Raw genomic sequence first — 17,631 nt, forward strand, 5'->3', positions numbered from 1 at the left:
CCCCGCCCCGGTCCCCCGGAAGTGATGTCACAGGCCCCATGTGAGCCGATTGCAACACATGCAGCGCGGAGAGGGGGAGCGCGAGGAGCCGGTGTCCGACGTCAGCGCCGCCGCCAGCGCCGCGCCGCCGCCGCCGGGGGGAGCGGGCCTGAGGTGAGGGCGCGGCGCGGCGGGGGCGGCGGGGCGGCGGCGCGGCCGGGGTCTAACCGCTGTGCTCTGTGCCGGCCGGCCCGCCGCAGGCAGCAGCAGCCGCAGCAGCAGGAGGAGGCGGAGGGAGAAGATGGCGGACGATCCCAGCGCTGCCGACCGCAACGTGGAGATCTGGAAGATCAAGAAGCTCATCAAGAGCCTGGAGGCGGCCCGCGGGTGAGCGGCGGGCCCGGCGCGGCGGCGGGGGGCGGAGCGGCCGGGCCGGGGCCGCGCGGCGGGGGGGAGCCGCGGCGGCGCGGGGCGGGGGCTGCGGCCGGGCCGGGGCGGGCGGCGGGGCCCGCCGGGGGGGCGGAGCGCGGCCCCGCTGCGGCCCCTGCCCGGGCCCCGGGGCTCTTTTGTCCCCGCGGTCGCGCGGGGTCCGGCCGGCGGCGGGAGCCGGGGCGCGAGGCGGCCGGGGCGCGGGGCCCCCGGGAGAGGCTCGGCCGCGGGGAGGAAGCGCGGCCCCCCTGCCGAGGGGAGCGGTGGAGGCCTTCCTCCGCGGCGGGCAGGGCAGGGCAGGGCAGGCCCGGCCGCGCGGCGCGCTCGGCCAGCGGCCGCTTCTCCGGGCAGCGGCGGGCTCCGTGCCCGGCTGTCACAGGTGCGCGTCCTCCCGAGCCCGGCCGCGGCCCCGGGGGCTGCGGAGCGCCGTGTCGCGGCCTGGCCCGGCTGGGCGCGGAGCTGCGAGCGCCGTGGCCCGGGCGTCCGGTGCCAGCTGGCACCTGGGCCCGGCGGATTCCGGCTGGAGGAGAAGGCTCCTGGCCGCCCCGTGCTGGTCAGGCTGCACCCGGGAGGCCAGCTGGCTGGAGTGCAGGGAGGGGTGAGAGCAGGGAGGCACGGCCTTATCTAGCAGCTGCTTTATTACCTGTCTTACTGACACTTACTGTGTTCTCTCTGTCACCCCTTCACCTCCCACAGAAAGGGCTTAGCTCTGTTTCTCCAAAAGTAAACTCTTCCAGAACTCAAACAGTGTTAAATTTGAAGTCTCTAATCTCATATGTATTGTTGTTGTACTTCTGTGATCTCTTTTCATCAGAGTAAAAACTGTTGGATACTTCTGAAGCCTGCTCCATGCCAAAGGTGACCTAGGTGCCATTTTCTGTGGGTAGCTAGGCAGCATGTTGTTGCACAGATCAGGAAGCCACCCAGGCTTGAGTTGTTGCAAAAGCTGTAGGTCTTGGAGCTGTAGTGTTTGTCTTGGAGTACAACAAAATAAAAATCAGGGGTGACTCTTCAGTGGCTTGTGGCTACAGTTCACCTAGGTTCATCCGAACGAGTCTTCGTCCAGCTAGCTGGAGTGCTGCTGGCACCTTGCTGCGGCTGCCCAAAGGACAGGTTACGTTTGGATAGCTCACTTCAGCCAAAAGGGCCGTCTTGTTCTTTCCTGAGTGCCGGCGTTCATCCTCGTGGGGAGGGCAGGCCAAGGTCCGGCTGAAAACGAACCTGGGCAGAAGAGGCGGGGGAAGAACCCAAGCTGGGTTTCTCAGGGTTTTTTGTGATGTAGCTGTTAGTGGAAGGGATGGGGGTGTGCGAGAGGGACTGCGGGGTTGGGATTGTGTTGCCCCAGAGTGGACTTTGACTGCTTCAGCTGGTCGGGCAGCTGTGCCTTCACACAGTGTTAACTGCTGCTGGTGGGGAGGTCCAAAGAAGCACAGGAGTGTGTGGATGACTTCTGCTATGAAGGTGAAAGGGCAGGGTGGCTTGGGGGGGCTACAGGCATGTGTTGAAGAGGGCTGTTGCTTCCTGCAGCAGTACTGAGAAAGGCTTGGCTGTGCTTGGGAAATGTATAGCTAGCATTTCGGCTCTCCCTGATTCAAAATGTGGTAGCATAAGCATGTTTAGCTTCAATGGCAGCTCTTATTTTGTTCCTGTTTGGAATAGATGAATATTGCAAAGATTAAAAGTGACATTCAGGAGCTCTTGGAAAGTCAGGCCGGAAGGGGTGGCTGTTTGCAGTAGAACCCGTGGTCATCTTTTTTTTTTTTTTTTTTTGACAGCATGCTGGGGCCACAGCCCAGGCTTCTCCCCTCTTTTCCCAATCCATGTCCCCTGGCACACTTCTAGTTCATGATAAAGACACTGTAAGTGAAATAAAATGCATATAGGAGGTTTAGGTGAGGCCTCTGCATCAAGCATTTCTCCTAGATGTATACTGCTGTTTCTTAAATTAATATTTGTCTATTGGCTAATAAAACAACCGCCTGACAAAGGTAGCTAACGCTAGCAAACTCTGCTGTAAACACGGCTGTACTGATGATGTGTAAATGCACGTGGTGCTTGCAGGGAGACTGAGCCAAAATTATTCTAGTCTGTTTGGGCCCTGTAAGGGGAAGAGATGCTGCAACTCTTGCTACCAGCGGTATCAGGCTCCCTAGCACACAAGAGGTGTGAGCCAGTGAAACAGGCTTTTCCTGCCTTTGGGAGAGTCACTTCCCCTTCCTGTGAAGTCGGAAGACCTGTTCTGGGGTGGATAAGGGGGCAAAGCCTTTAAGTAGGGCGATGCGGAGGGACAGGACTTCTTGGTGCCTCCACCTTCCCTTGCTCATGTGCTCCTAATAGTGACCCAGCAGCAGTGTCCCAGTTTCATGTGCTGGTTGTTCCTGCAGTGGATCAAAGGGATGGGAAATAGAGGGAGCTGGAACTAGACATCCAATTCGCATGTGACAGGTGGGGTGCCTTTGCTGTTATCTAGCCATTTCTGTAAAATCTCAATGAAATCTGCAGAGTGTTATCAAAATGTTAAGCAAATACAAGAGCAAGGAGATGCTTTTATCACGTCTGAGATAGATGAAGTAAATGGCAATGTTTGGCCCAAAAAGCAAGGGAAAAGATTAGGCTTTGGATTTACTGGAAGCTGATCAGCTAGAGGCCAGTGAGGGTAAGGCTGCTTCTTGAATTTTAAGGTAACGTCCTAGTGAAAGTGTCCTATGTTATTTTTCAAGCCCTGCTTAGGGAGCTGATCTCTGGTTAGCAAGAACCTGGCGAATGAAAACAATAACAAATCATTGAAGAAAAACACCAAACCTGCCCCACCCCTGCTGGCAGGGAGTGGAAGGAGCTGCTGTCTCTATCTTACGGCCTAAAACAGAAGTATCTGTTATCTCCTAGCTCTTCCAAAGTTGAGTTGCGAACTGTCTGATGCTGTTTGAAGTTAATGAGTTGATCTTTCTGATTTGGTGCTAAGGGAAGGAGGAGTAGCTGGAGCCAGGATATTGTGCGAGTGGGAGCAGGTGGGGGCTGAGCTCTGTGATACAGGCAATTCACCCTTCTAGCCAGAAGTAGGTGAGAGTAAAAGGCTGGTGATGAGGAACTTATGCCCTTGTGAGAACTGTAGCCCTGTCCTCTGGTAGCGAGGAAGGCTCAGCTTCTCATCAAGCACCTGCACTTCTGCCCTACAAAGGCATTCAGCTTTCTGATTGATCCAAAATTAGCTTGGGTAAAACTGAGTCTCTGTGAAAGAGACTGTGCCCCCCAGTAGCCGCAGCCATGTCTCTGCAAGAGTAAAGTGGTGTTTGCCACTGTGTTCTTCGTTACCCTGTCTCAGGGCTTTTGTGCTGTTGCTTCGTGCAGTTTTCCAGTATCACTATTAAACTGACAATTACTCTTTGTTCCTCTGGTCTTTGCAGTCCTGAATAGTTAGCAGGGCTACGGTCAGTTTTTCTGCTAATCTAAGCTGTAAATGCTTGGCAATATCAAGCAGCAGCAACAACTAGCAGCCGGCTTGCTGGCTTAGGCCTAAGATGAGGCATCTGAATCATGTTTGGAAAATTTCTAAGAGTCTTAAAAACAGAGGCTTTCTTCCTGCAGGCCGTTCTGCTCAGAAATGGTTTGCTAACACCTCTGCTGGGAAGACTGGCTTTCTGACCTGGAGTAAGAGCACAGCTGATGCCAGGTGTGGGGCTGTATTTTAATGGCAAAACCTTCAGGAGCCTGCTCCCTTGAGCTCCCTCTCCAACCTTGAACTTAAAGGAGCAGAATTCTCTTCAGAGCAATGACTTCTGTTAGCTATTTTATTTTGCTGAAACAGGGAAAGGGGAGGCAGAGGAGAAAGGTGAAAAGTGTCTTTGAAGGCTCTGTCTGCAAGCACAGTTAAGCCTGATGAACAAGATGGGTAGAAATTGAGCATGAAAATGATATGTTTCCCAAATACATACATTAGAGGGAAGGTGGGGAGAAATGAGGCATATGCATGCTTGTGAGCAAATTCAGAAACTAGCTTTGAACAAGTAACTTACTCTGGTTGCAACTGGAAGAAGTGAATCAAGGTGGGAGAGTGGAGAAAGGGGAGGAAAAGGGGAAGGCGCGATGCTTCCAGAGCCGTAGGGAAGCAAAGCAATGCAGTCTCTTGCTAGGAGGTGGATTCTGCAAACTCCTGTAGAAGGGAACGTACTAGTTGAGCTCGAGTGCAGGGAAGCTGACCTGTAGCTTATACATAAGTAATTGGCTCAGCATGTGCTGCAGAAAGCTGCAGTTGCAGCTGGGGTTTGCTTCAGTCCGTCTGGCACCTCGCTGGTTCCTGTGGAATGGCCCGGTTCTGGAATTGGCCTCAGACTGCTGCTGCTTCCCAGCCTTGTGTGACAGGGATTGGGACCTACTCAGGTAGGGGTAGGTCGCAGGCCTGACACCTCTGCACCTTGTTCTGGGGTGTCCTGGGATGGTGCTGCTTTCATGAGCAGGCAGGCTGGCAAGGTTGAGACCTGTTATTTTGGATAACCTGCTGGCTCTGGAGAACAAGATAGACTTGGTCTGTTGTGCTGTTAGCATGGTGGGCCTTTCTGGAAGTGACCCACGAGCCCACCCACTTGTGAGTTATTGCTGGAGCTGTGAATGCTGTGGCAGCCCTAGCTGTCAGCAATACTGCTGTGATCCATTTGGGGAATAACAGGGATCAGTTGCAAGTAATGTCCTTTTGCAGATTTTTGCCTTGTTCCTGATTTCTTTTGAACAAGGTGCTGGAAAACTTCATCAAAGCTCTTCATCAAAGAGCTTCGCTTTTCTCCTGAATTAGGCAGTGGAAATATTCATTTACTCATGGTAGCATCTGCTGCACTTGACTGTAGATGGCTAGTTCTGCCAATAGCAAGTATTGTGCAGCTCCATTGCACTGCAGTTGTAACTGTGCTGGAATAGCTGCTGAATAGTTGAATATGTTGGAATAGTCAATTCTAACAGTAGCATGTATTACTGCACAGTATGTGGTGGTGTGGAGTACCATAAATGAGTGTAATAATCCTACCATGTCTAGGCAAGTACCAGTATGACTGTCTTGTCTTTAAGTGGGCTCATGCATGAGGGGGAGGATTTGGTGTGGTCTTTTGTTGCTATGACTGATTTCTGGCCGCGCTGCCAGAGACATGTTGGTTCAGAGGCTCCCTTACCTGCTCCCAGAGTTGCAGCACACTTCTTTCCCTGCCTTCATCAGGGTGCATCTGTCTCTGTGGCTGTAGCTCAGATCTGGGTTCTGGGAAACAGTATGATCCTTGATACAGGATTTATTTCTGCAGAGCTGAAGCTTTATCTTAGGATGTGGAGTATGATGGAGACTTTGAACCAGGTCTGGGTGAGCTGGTCCATCTGTGAAGGGCAGTGTTGTGGCAAGGTACTACTTGGGTTCCCAACTTTTGCTATGTTAACTAGGTTGCAGTGCTGATTCGTCATGTTATCGCCAGTCATGGGATGGCCTTGAGGATCCCTACACAGCGGTTTGCTGCATGGTGCAGGCCAGTCTCCAGTGGATCTACCTTTGCTGAAAGGCTTTTCCTCTGCTGGCATCTGGGCTGGGCCAGTCCTGGGGCTTGTGTTCTCATGGGGAATGTGAGACCAAAAGAGTAGTATCCATGGGGTGGAATATAGAATTTCTTTTAATTGGCCATGAGTTTTCGGCCTTGGCTTTATGATCCATCACTGAAGCGTGGAGTGTTTGGGGACAAAGTTATGATTTAAGTTCTTAGCTAAATTCCTTCCTCAAAGTAGTGCTTTCTCAGGCCAGTTGTCTTCAGGAGAGCTTCTGAAGAAGGGCAGTGCTTCTGTTACACAAATAAAGGCTGTAACAATAGTACTGCCTTCTGCTTTTGATAGTGTGAGGAGAAGGAAAAGGAGGCCAGGGTAGAAATTGCCCAGGGCAAAAGTCAAACCTGAGGGCTCTGTGGCAGGTAATCAGGCAGGATGTACTCCAGCTGCTTATGCTCTGTTTTCCTGCCTTGACTGTTCAAGTTTCTTCAGGCTGCCAGTCTCCATAATACTGGGTTTGGAAGCTGGATATGCCCATCGTGCGAGTGGGACTGATCAGACCCCACAGAACTAATGCAGCATCTCTGACAGCTTACCTTTCTGCAGTGTCGTGGAGCCGAATGGATCGAGGGTCGGTGGTCTGAGAAAGCTGCCCATTCCCTGTCCTGGGCAGAAGGCAGCTGGAGCTGGGAAGCATATCGAGAGGGTTGCTGACACCTTGCTGGATGCCTGTTTGTGATTGTTGTAAAACACTTCCTCTGCTTTCTCATCTGCTTGCTCTACCTGTTCCTTTTGAATTATAGTAACAATTAAGAAGTGCTGTTTTGAGAGTACACGCTAGCAAGTGGCAAAAAATGACCTGATCTGGGAGAGCTGTTATGTGTCAGGAAAGAGTTCTAGTAAGTGTTTATAGCCTTTGGTAGCTCTGTCGCCTGATATCCTCTTTTACAACTGTGAATCATTACTGAACAGCATGATTCATACACAGATCATCATTCACATAGAGCTAATGAATGAGACCCTGTCTGCTGAAGACGAGCAACATGGTAGAAGATGGGAACGAGCACCTCAAAAGAGGATGGACGTTTTTGGCTTTGTGGCAATTGGATATTTTTTCCCCCCATTAGCTCTCTATTTCTATGTACCTCTGAGGCATTAACATCTTAACAAGCAAATCTGGATTTGGTGTTTCAGTCCCTCAGTGTACATCTTGTACCCAACTGGCCCATTAGCATAATGCAACAAGTCTTTTTAAACTTGGAGCATTAATAATTGGAGAGGGAGGAGGGAGAGCAGGGGAGCTGTGGCAAAACCAAGGCTGCCAGTGAGTCACAAATGTCTGAAGTGCAGAAATGTCTGTTCCACTTACCAGTAATTGGGCATACGGGCTTTCTGCATTAGGTCAGATGCAGCCAGTAAGGTCTATTCAAAGCATGCCTATGCAATTATTTTTTGTGATGTGTTGCCTTTGATCCAAGGATTTCAAAGTGGCATTGATTCACCTTCCCTGTGGGCTGTGCAGTATCCACTCATGCCGATTCAATGCACTTCAGCACTTCAGGATGAAGTCAGGATCTCCTCCTGGAGCTGCAGAACAGATTTGGGATTGGGCACTGACTGTTGTCTGAGCATCGGCCACAGTGTAGGAGCTGGCCCTGGCTGGAGCTTGGAGTCTCTAGTGTCTCGCAGAGGAGCTAAGAGCAGCAAGTGTCTGTGCTGCTTGTGTTAAGCTCTGAAGGTAATGTGTGCTGGACCAGTGGGAAAGGGCTCACTGTTACCTGCTACCAGTGCAGCCTTGAGACCAGTGATACCTGGCCAAATTCCCTGCTACGTGGAGGAAGAGGTCTGTGACCTGATTCTCCTTTCACCCCCTCCCTGTCCCTGAGGAGCGATGCATGCTGAGCTCTGGAGTCAGGTACTGGCAGCAGCCCAGCAGCTGCTTGGGGGGAAAGCACTACCTTGCCTGACCCTTGGTGAGCCGCTAGCCCGTCTTGCCTCTGCTGCTTTGCTGGAGCAGCCATCTGCTGCCTCCCTGTGGGAGGCTTTTCCTCCCTGCCGAAGCAGGGAGCGCGTTTAGGAAGAGCAGGGTCACTTTCTCTTTTCCAGGGTGGGATCTGGCTGGTGATTAGCTTCTTAGCTTGTGCTTGGTAAGCTTGCTTGGCATCTGGGGGCTCCTACTTGTTTCCTCTTTGAGAAGGTCAGTGGGTTTGGGTTAGAGGGCAGGATATCTCTTCAGGACAGTCTTAGTGTCTGTATTTGAGTTGTTGCTGGCTACAGTGTCTTGTGTATATCTTCCTGTAATGCTGTATCCTCTGGCAAATGAGAGAAGATTCCTATCTAGAGCCCTGGGACAGAGCTACGGCATGAGGGCTTGGCGTCGCGTGGGCCATGGCAGTGATAGCTGCATGGCCTTGTGCTGTGCAGCTTATGTGATTTCCGTCTCTCCAGGTAGAGGTGGCATTCAAAGATTGACTGGGCAATTAACTATCTGGAGGGTTTCTCAGACTCAGGGGTTCACTTTCTTTCAATTAATGCTTATGCTGGAAAATACTCTTGAGGAAAGAATGACTTGGTCTCCTGACACTGCAGTCCTCTCCCTTCATGTGCTTTCTCTGTGTTTCTCGGGTGGCACTAGATACAGAGAGATTGTCCCCTCCTTACTTTTGCTCGGGAACTGATCTCTTCCACATCTTCATATCTTTATTTGCATGACCTGGAAGCTTTTGACAAACACTCTGTACAAATGTCTCTGTGGCTGCCTTTTAGTAGCTTATCCAGAACTGTGATGTGTGGTGTGATAAAATGCAGAATGTCTGAGACAGTGGTTGTGAGGTTCTTGCTGATGCAAAAAAAAGTATTACTAACAACATGGTTTGCCCCTCAACTTGCACTAAACTTCAAAGGAGCTTCAGTGGTAGGTCCCGTTGTCAGCTAACTGGTGTTATGGGCTCTGTGTAGGTATCCATCCAGCACTTGTCATCTGCTCAAGCTGTGATTTGAGCCCAACATCTGAAGAGGGAGTGGGATTTCATCTATTTTTGATGGGGAGACCACATCAAGCTGTTGCTCCTCAAGAAGCAATTCGGTTGAGGTGTGTTGGTTATGTTTGTGTTGGAACATTCAAACCCCTTTCTCAAACGCAGGCAATGCAGCCTTTGGGTAGGCTTCCAGATGACGTTGCCTGTGGAGCACTGAAGGGGTGCTAGACTCCTATGTTTCTCTGGTCTTATTTAACCAGCTTACAGGTTTTCCAGGAAATGTTGTATAACTCTTGCCTTTGCAGTCATCTCTCTAGATTTGGCATTAGCGAACTGGAGCCACTTCCTATTTGATGAAGACTTTGTCTTAATAAGTGACATGAAGTCATTAGAGGGCGTATCTGTGACCAGTCTCTGTACTTTTCAGCCAAAATTCATGAGCTGTAAGAGCCTTTGTGTAGAAACTTCCTATGGCAATGTCAGTGCTGTCGCATACAAAGCTTATATGAGTAGGGAATGTCTAGTGGCATAGCTAGTAAGAGAACCCATACTGGCAATTTTACACTTGCCTGTACCAAAGGACTTTGTTTTTCTTTTTTCTTTTTACAGCAGTTCATCTCTGCTCAGATATCAGGATCAAAAAACCTCAAATACTTTTCCTTTACATCGCTGCTTGTGTGGGATTGTGCTCTCAACTTAGTCCTTCCCTGAAGTATCGCATGCCTGCAGGACTGTGTGGATATTTGCTCAGAAGTAGTGCTTTTCTCTTGGGTACATGGTGTGTGTTTGGTGAAGTTTTGCTTTGAATTGCATGGATATTGCAGGCATCCACCTTGCAGCTGGCCATGGACATGTCAGTGATTAAACTGGTCTGTCCATCACGCAGATTTGGTAGCCGTGGCTGTCTAGGTAGCTTGGGCTCCTCAGTATGTGTGGTTACTGCCCAGTAAGCTGCAGTCCTCTTGGATGGAGAGCAAGGCTGGTACCTTGGGAAGGTGACACTGCTTGAAGCAGTATGTGGCAACAGTTATTTCATAGAAAGCTTCCTAGCTGTGCTCTGTGATTAAGATCAGATTATCTGAAAGCTGTTTGCTCTGCACTCTTGCCAGTCTCTTGCAGCCAGATACAGGCCTCGTGCTGCCCTTGGTTCCAGGCAGCACTGGGAAGCAAGGAGCTTAAGCTTGTGAAACTAGTGCCCCATAAAGACAAGCTAGTCTTGAGTTGTAGAGAGTGACTGACCTTCCTTGCCTATATATCTCCATATTACACAGTGCTATTAGAATAAAATGTTTCATTGTAGAACTACTGCTCTGCTGCTGTTTGTCAAGTCTCCCCTGATACCACAGTGTAGGCCAGAAACTGCTATTTATATAGTATGTTTGTTGAATTAATGCTCTCCCTTGCCAGCACATATCCCGAATTCCGTGAGGCAGGTTGAGTGACTGCTCCTCCTCGGACTTCTAGTTGGGACTGCTCTCGTCTGCCAAGCAACTCTGCCAAGTTGAGGGTAGCTACGGTCGGTTCTTGCTGCGTTTGGTACTTCATGTGGTGTGCAGTCTTTCAGGTAGCCGTTTAATAATATGCTGTGTAAGATGGTGGGAGTCTTTTGGAAAATGTCTAAGCCAGTTTCTAGTTTCAGCTGAAAGCTGAAGGTGCAAGAACCTGCTCAGCTGTTTCTTCTGACCAGCAAAAGCACAGAAGTCAAATCCTTGTAGATCAAGATGGCCACCCAGAACAGGAGGCTCCACTGCCAGCTGTAACAAAAAACCATCCATGGGGTATAGTTGGCAGCTTATTTCAAATGTAATACACTGCTTGCCTTGTGCACTTGCCTTCTGTTGTGGTGGTTTCTTCATGCTGAACCATAAAATGCAAGCACAGTAAGCCACCACTCCTGGTGCCAAATGTGGACTGAGACTCAGCACAGGAATTGAACTGACTTAAGTGCTTCTGAAGAGATCCCAAAATGTACTTGCTCTTGGTCTTAAATACCACAGCTGTTGTAAGGCACAGTGAGACCTTGGAGGATGTTACCTATTAGGAAGTGCAGGAAGATTTTTACAGGGAAAAACAAGCTGTTAGGATGCCCTAGTACCTGCTTATAAGGAATATTGGCTGGACTTGCTCAATTTTCCCTTCAGCTTTTCCAGGCTTGATTACAAATGATTCAACGCTGCATGTGCTGCCACTCACTGTGATAAGTTGTTCACATTTGCCATTAGGCCTCTCTGCAACTTGGAACGCTGTTTTCGTGGTACGCTTGTCTGAAATTCAAAGTGTAGTAATGCTGATGTTTTAATAATAGAACAGAAGACTGTCCTACCCACAAACCTAAGTTTTCTAAGGAACTTGCTGCCTTGGGAGAACAAGATGTGCTTGCTTCTTTCCTCCTGCTTCCTCCAAAGAGCTCTTTGTGGCAGTTTGGAGGAGTAGGGTTGGAGCCCCCCTGTAGTGGTTTAGGAGAGGATTCAGAGCCCTCATCTTCTCTGCTGTTCTGGCCTGGAGATCTAATGTTGGTATCTTCCTGGCCATGCTACATCTGAGCTAATTGCCAATTACTGGCAGGGCTGGTGCAGTGTGGTTAGTAACCACAGTACCCAGTAAGTTTAGTGTTTCTGCCTTTCTGGGGTCGGCATGCAGTTGCCCCCTTGTTTCTTTGCAGTATGCAGACAGGTGCCCTGGATGCTTTTAACTGCTTTGTCCTTCAGCTCCTTGTGCAGTGGCACATCTTGTGCTGTTCTGTGGCCTGGGGTGCCCATTTCTTACTGAGCAAACATTTCGGAGCATTTGAGATCCTGATGCACGTACTTACATTACAATGGCAGCTATTTGGCTGCCGTGCAGACACTCCCTAGCCCAGAATAGGGACAGCAACTGTCTCTAGCTGCTTAAAACTTCCTGGCTCAGTTTAGTCTGAAAGCATTAGCTTCCAGCTGATCTAGTGTAATTTGTCTTGGGTGTATTAAAACTAGGGGAGAACCTCTTAGCATTGCTGCCTCCTTAAAATAAGAAGCCTGCTGAATGGATATAATCTGAACTGCTTCAGATCTATCCTTCCTAGAGGAGCACTGGGGAAGATACCGGGAGGATCCAGCTCATCGCCTGTTTGATCCTGAGATGCCAGTGTGAGCACTCTGAGCACTTCCTTCAATCGAGATTGGTTACTTAATTGTGCACTCTAACAATTTCATAATGAAGTTTTGTCTGGCAGCGAGCTTGCTGTGGGATTCATAGTTGGCAAGGGCTGGCCGGGCAGTGAGTGTCCCATGCACTTCATGCACAGTCGAGCTTGTTTGTTTTAGGAGTCTGCTGTTTGGAAAGGCTCCTTTCTGGAGGTCTGCAGTCAGCGTGATTTCCTGTGCATCATTCCCGGAGTAACTGTAATCTAGAACATAGTGCACAGCTGATCGAGCAGCTGCAGAGGAGGAGGCAGGGGATTTGCAGAAATACCTGTCTCTTGTTCAGGCACAGTGGCTACAGAGACAGACAGGAATCCTAGAGATTACATTGATATGCCGAGTACATCAGGTTTTTTCCTCTGTGCTTTTTTTTTTGAACTGCAGCTTTCTTGGAAACCGTCTTTGCACTTTGGCTCACTGAGGTGAGTCTAACAGAGGCAACCACAGGTTTGGAAAAAACCTAACCAAAAAAACTAACAAAACCATGTATAGGTGCAAGCTTGCTCTGAGAGGGGAAGACCGCTCTGCTGAGGTGGGCTAACAAGGTCTTAGTGCTGCATGACATCTGCAGGTTGTCTGCAGCCATCTTACTCGTTTGCACGCACATTCGCTGGAGCTGGTGTCGCGTTGGTCTCGGCCTGTCTGGGACGTGATCTAATTTAGCGATCAGATGCTGAAAGTGTGCTAATTTAAGGGAGAGAGAGATGAGTAAAGAGCAGTGGGTGCTACATGTTACCTTCAATTAGCTGGCTTCCTCATGAGCCCTTCTGGGTGCATTAATCCTCCCTGGCAGGTGGCGGCAGCATGCTGGCAGGGGTTGCCCCCCCCGCCCCCCCCTCGGTGGTGCCCGGGCCCCCGGGTGAGCAGGCGAGCTGACTCCTGTGCGCCAGGCTCCTGCGGCGTGCTGCGCTGCGCGGTGCTCCGGTGACAAACTGCGTGCCTGCTGTTTTATTGGATTCTGCAGGAATCTGCTAGTGCCCGAAATAGCTGAGTAAATAGTGACTGAAGTGTGTCACGTCCAGAAAATGCACTTGATGGCGGTAATGGAAGGTGCTTCTGGATGTGTAACCAGGCTGGAATTCACTGAAGGGTTGGACAAAGTGCAATTTTATGCTGCGTTGCACTGTAGTTTGAGAATTACATAATACCTATATTCTCTCCCACTTGGAGATCCTTTTTCATTTGTGTTGCCGTAGTGGATCACAAGGGTTTGGGGAGTCCACTCTGTTACTTTGAGTAGGGTGCTGTCGCGTTGCTAAGGAACGGTGATCTGACTGACGCACGTGACTGCCTTCTAGATAAGATGCTGTGTGCAGTATAAATAATTGCAAGTTACAGTGCTCTCCAAGGTGTGGTTTGGCATAATCCAGCCAGCTCCCAGTGAATAGAACTGCTCTTTAGCCAGCAGCTCTGCTAACGCCTCTCCGTCTGGCCGGTGGTTTTGGGGCAGTGCAACATAAAGAACGGGATGGGGGCAACTCAAAGATTTTTAAGGATGGCTTGCATTTGAAAACAAAAGGCACTTTTAGGACAAGTGCTTTCTTGCTGAAGGACTGTTGCTCTAGTGAGGGTGCAACTGGCCTTCCTCGTTGCTGTTCCCACCACACTACTCTGTCTTGCCATCTGTTCTTTCCCAATTTGGTACCTTCAGTGGAGGAGAGCTGGTATGAAATCCCTTCCTAGCAGGAGAGCCATGCAGTGCCCAAGGGGCATGGCTGTCCCATCTCCCACCTGCCGCGTTGGTGGGAATGCCCTTAGTTCCTGCGGCAGATCATCTTTCGCAAGCAGCATGGCCTGCAGAGCTTTCTGATCCCCGGGAAGCCTGAGAATCTCCCCTTTCGGAGAAGGGGATGAGCCGTGTGAGCTTACCTCAAGAGTGCTACTTTCCGAAAAGTCAGGAAGAGCTGCTTTCATTCTGATCAGCCTCTTACTCAAAGGAGCCTGCTGGGAACGATGGGCCATTATATCTCCCCTAAGGCTCGTGCCATTCACTGAGGTAGCTAACTACTTTAATTGAGTGGTATATGGAGTATTCTTGGCTGGTGTGACCTGGAAGTCTGTGATAGCTGTCAGCATGGCTCAGAGCTCCTTCTGGGAATAACGTGTGCAAGTGTCTCTGCGACTTTCTTCATTAGTGTTGGAAGGGATCTTGGAAATTAAAACCAATTAGTTGTCTTTAAGGTCAGGGACTTATTTGACCTACCAGCATCCATTTCAACTTGGCCTGAATTGAAGATCTTGGGAAGAGGGCTGTACAACTTTTGTAAAGAGGCTAATGAAGTGATGCTTTTTAAAGCGCTTCCCTGCTGTCTCTGTAGCCCAAACACTTCAGGCAGGACACTAGTGCATGACAGACTGAAATGGCAGCAGGCAGGTGCCGTGTTAGTCTTGTCCTACAGAAAGAAATGTAAAAAAGCAGACCTGTTTTTTAATGGCTGAAAAAGCACCTTTTCATTGCTGATCTAAGATAAAATCCTGAATAGAGCCTTTTACTTTTCCATGGAGCTTAGCTGGTTCGCCCTTGAGAGGGCTAGAGGACATGATGAGGCATTTGTCTTATGCCATCACCCTAATTGTGGAACGTGAAATCTGGGTCAAATTTGGGGCAGCAGTGAAGACATCCGAGTAATTTTTTGGCAAATGGGAGGTGCCTGATGGAAGGCAGATGGGGACTTCCTTGGTGTTTTTTTGGAGGGGGGGAGGTGGAATTGAACCACCAGGCTCTTTGTGGGACCTGCCGCAAAGCTGTTGGATAAAGGAATATCAAACTTATATTTTATTTAACTTAAACCAGGTCTGTGGTTTGTGGGGTCTTATCTCCTGTGTCTGTGCCTGGGGTTGGTGCTCCTGAACTTGCAGTCTTGTACTTAAGCAAGGTTTATTTAAAGCATCTGCCAGAGTTGGTGAGCTTCTCTGTAAGGCAAAGTGCTAGTAGGAAAGTAGAACAGACCGACTGCTACGAAGAGATCCTTCCAGTTCGTTTTTTTGTATTAATCTGAGGTGAACAAAGCGTTAAAACTACACTTGGGCTGGTTACTAGTGCTCCAGCTGTCTGAGAACAAATGGAATGGACTTAAAAAGGGCCCTGAAGTATGTGGCTGCATTGTTTTAAATTACCTCTGCTAGGGCCTGCTTACTTGCCTTTTAGCTTGCAGCTCTTAGCCTGTAAATGTGTTCTTTTTTCCTAGTGTATTATCCCAGATTGGCCAAACAGCTTGGTAGCAGCTAACCTGAATGCTTGGTTATGGAGTCAGTCCTCTGAAGAGCTTGTTTCCTTTTCTTTTCTTGCCCAGTTATTGTCCAGCAGAAAGGGAATTACACTAACAATGAAGGGGAGCATCCATTGGGGTGGGAGGGAGGAGAGACAACTGCTGGTGTGGACTGTTCTATGAAAACACTTGTTGCTTTGGCTGGTGGCTGCTCACAACTCCTCTTTTTTTTCCTTTCTCAGCAATGGTACCAGCATGATATCGTTGATCATTCCCCCCAAAGACCAGATTTCGCGAGTCGCAAAAATGCTAGCGGATGAATTTGGCACTGCCTCCAACATAAAGTCTCGAGTGAATCGCCTTTCCGTACTGGGAGCCATTACATCTGTACAGCAAAGACTCAAACTCTATAACAAAGGTAACTTCTAGCTTGTATGGGTGCTGGCAGATTTCCCTTACTTGGAGGCATCCTTAAGTTCCTGTCTTACACAGTTTTCTGCTAATCAAATCTGTTGACCTGTGCTGCTGTTTTGCACTGATACTCCAGATAAGTTGCCCATGGATGACTACTTTAGGGATAGCCCTTGGGAGATAAACAGGCTCATGATTCTGTCCTTAGCAATAGTGACTCTTCTAAATTAGATCAGCCTTGAGACCTGTTCCATTATAATTCATTGCATTAAACTAGCGGTTTCCCATTTGAACTGGCATAAGTCTAGAGGAGCCTTATGTGCAAATGTGATAGCATGCAACTACCCTTGTTTGGGGAGGGAATGGACCCAGGCTGTTTAAGATGAGTGCAGGAGAAAGGTTCACTGCTGCTGTTTTTCCTCCAGCAAGTGGCGTTGGCTGAGATGGTCCATCTGTAAACTGCTGTGTAAGAGCTGGGAAAGTGTCATGGGGATGTTCAGCTTGTTTGCAGATTCTACAAGCTTGCAAGCTCATAGGTTTAACAGTTTTAACTTTCTATCAGTGCTACCCTGGGTTACCTTTGGTTTCCTGCTTTAAGCTGTTCAGTACAGGGGCACTATCTCAGAGTCAGGATTAGTTTGTTTTTCACTGTAGAGACCTGGGAAGGATTGACAGGGCAAATAGAAAATAAAGAACATGGGAACTTCAATTTCAGTCCTGTCTTAAGTCTCAAATCCTGGTAGTTAGCTTTTGATGGATATGGCTTGCAGTATTTCTCAGTGATCTAAAATTGCATTGTGTCCTTTTAGTACCTCCAAATGGTTTGGTTGTTTACTGTGGAACAATTGTGACAGAAGAAGGAAAAGAGAAGAAAGTCAACATTGACTTCGAACCTTTCAAACCAATCAACACATCATTGTATTTGTGTGACAACAAATTCCACACAGAGGTAAGAAGTCTCCTTATTGTCTGCTGGTCTTGCAGTAGTCGAAGTCAAACTTCTTTGCTAGAACTTACCAAAACAATTCTTAGTTTGCTTGGGTCCATAGTCTCTAGAACAGCAGGCTTTAATTAAGGGATTCTGCTGGTGAAGCCACTGGATGGCTTGTGACTGGCCAGTATTCAGAAATGTGTGATATTTGCTGAAAGGCATTGTGAGCTGAGAGATTGTCCAACTCCTGCTATAGCTGATTTCATGGCCCAGCCAGTAACTGCTGAGTTTGTGTAACCCACAGATGTGAGCTTGTCTCTGTAATTGGCAGCAGGTTTTTTCTTAATCTTAGAGGCCTATAGATCTTACTCCAAGCTATGCCTTAAAGTAATGCCAAGAAAATATTAATGTTACCAGTCTTGATCTCAGATGTGTTACCTGGGACTCTTGATAAAGAACTGGCACGTGCCTAATTTATCTAGGGTAAGGTGGGGTTATTTTTATCTAGTATCTGATTGCAGGATCTACTTATCTTAGTTAAATGAATAGTTTTTAGATGTATTTCAGTTGATGTGGATTACAGTAGTCCTTTTGTTTGCATGAAGTAACTTTGTTGCATCTCAGTCTGTTTTGGCTCTGTTGGCAGGTGTAGAGGTCTCTGTAGTAGATGTTTGACTAAATTTCACATCCATGGTGTTCACTACAGTAAATGCATGACGGAGGCTTAACTGCCTCACGTTTGAAGTGGGGCCTTGACGCAGCCTTCAGTGATGTAGTTCTACTCGTTTGTTTGGATGGTTTCATTTTGGAGACCTAGTCCTGGGTTTCAAAGGGCTGGAGTAGAGGCAGAAAGGGATGTTTGTTCCACAGCTGTGAGGTACCTTCCTGTTATTGTCTCCCCACCAAGGATGAAATCCCAGTGCATCCTTGACCTACTGGGAGTGCCTGAAACTGGGAGCAGCCTCTACCTACCTAGAGGTATACAGCTCCTGAAAGCTCTGCTGAGC

The 17,631-nt window shown here is 48.9% G+C and overlaps 1 protein-coding gene across 2 annotated transcripts in view; it reads left to right on the forward strand.

Moving 5' to 3' along the window:
- Positions 1 to 17,631, forward strand: part of ETF1 (eukaryotic translation termination factor 1) — a 28,577-nt gene continuing 10,946 nt past the window's right edge. For both annotated transcript variants that reach the window (XM_064520813.1, XM_064520815.1), the window contains exons 1-4: positions 1 to 153; positions 240 to 366; positions 15,525 to 15,700; positions 16,503 to 16,642. In XM_064520813.1, the coding sequence (XP_064376883.1) occupies positions 281 to 366; positions 15,525 to 15,700; positions 16,503 to 16,642 (402 nt within the window). In that variant the 5' untranslated portion in view covers positions 1 to 153; positions 240 to 280. The remainder of the gene's footprint in view (positions 154 to 239; positions 367 to 15,524; positions 15,701 to 16,502; positions 16,643 to 17,631) is intronic.

The sequence above is a fragment of the Dromaius novaehollandiae genome, chromosome 15 (assembly GCF_036370855.1).
Source record: "Dromaius novaehollandiae isolate bDroNov1 chromosome 15, bDroNov1.hap1, whole genome shotgun sequence".
NCBI lineage: Eukaryota > Metazoa > Chordata > Aves > Casuariiformes > Dromaiidae > Dromaius > Dromaius novaehollandiae.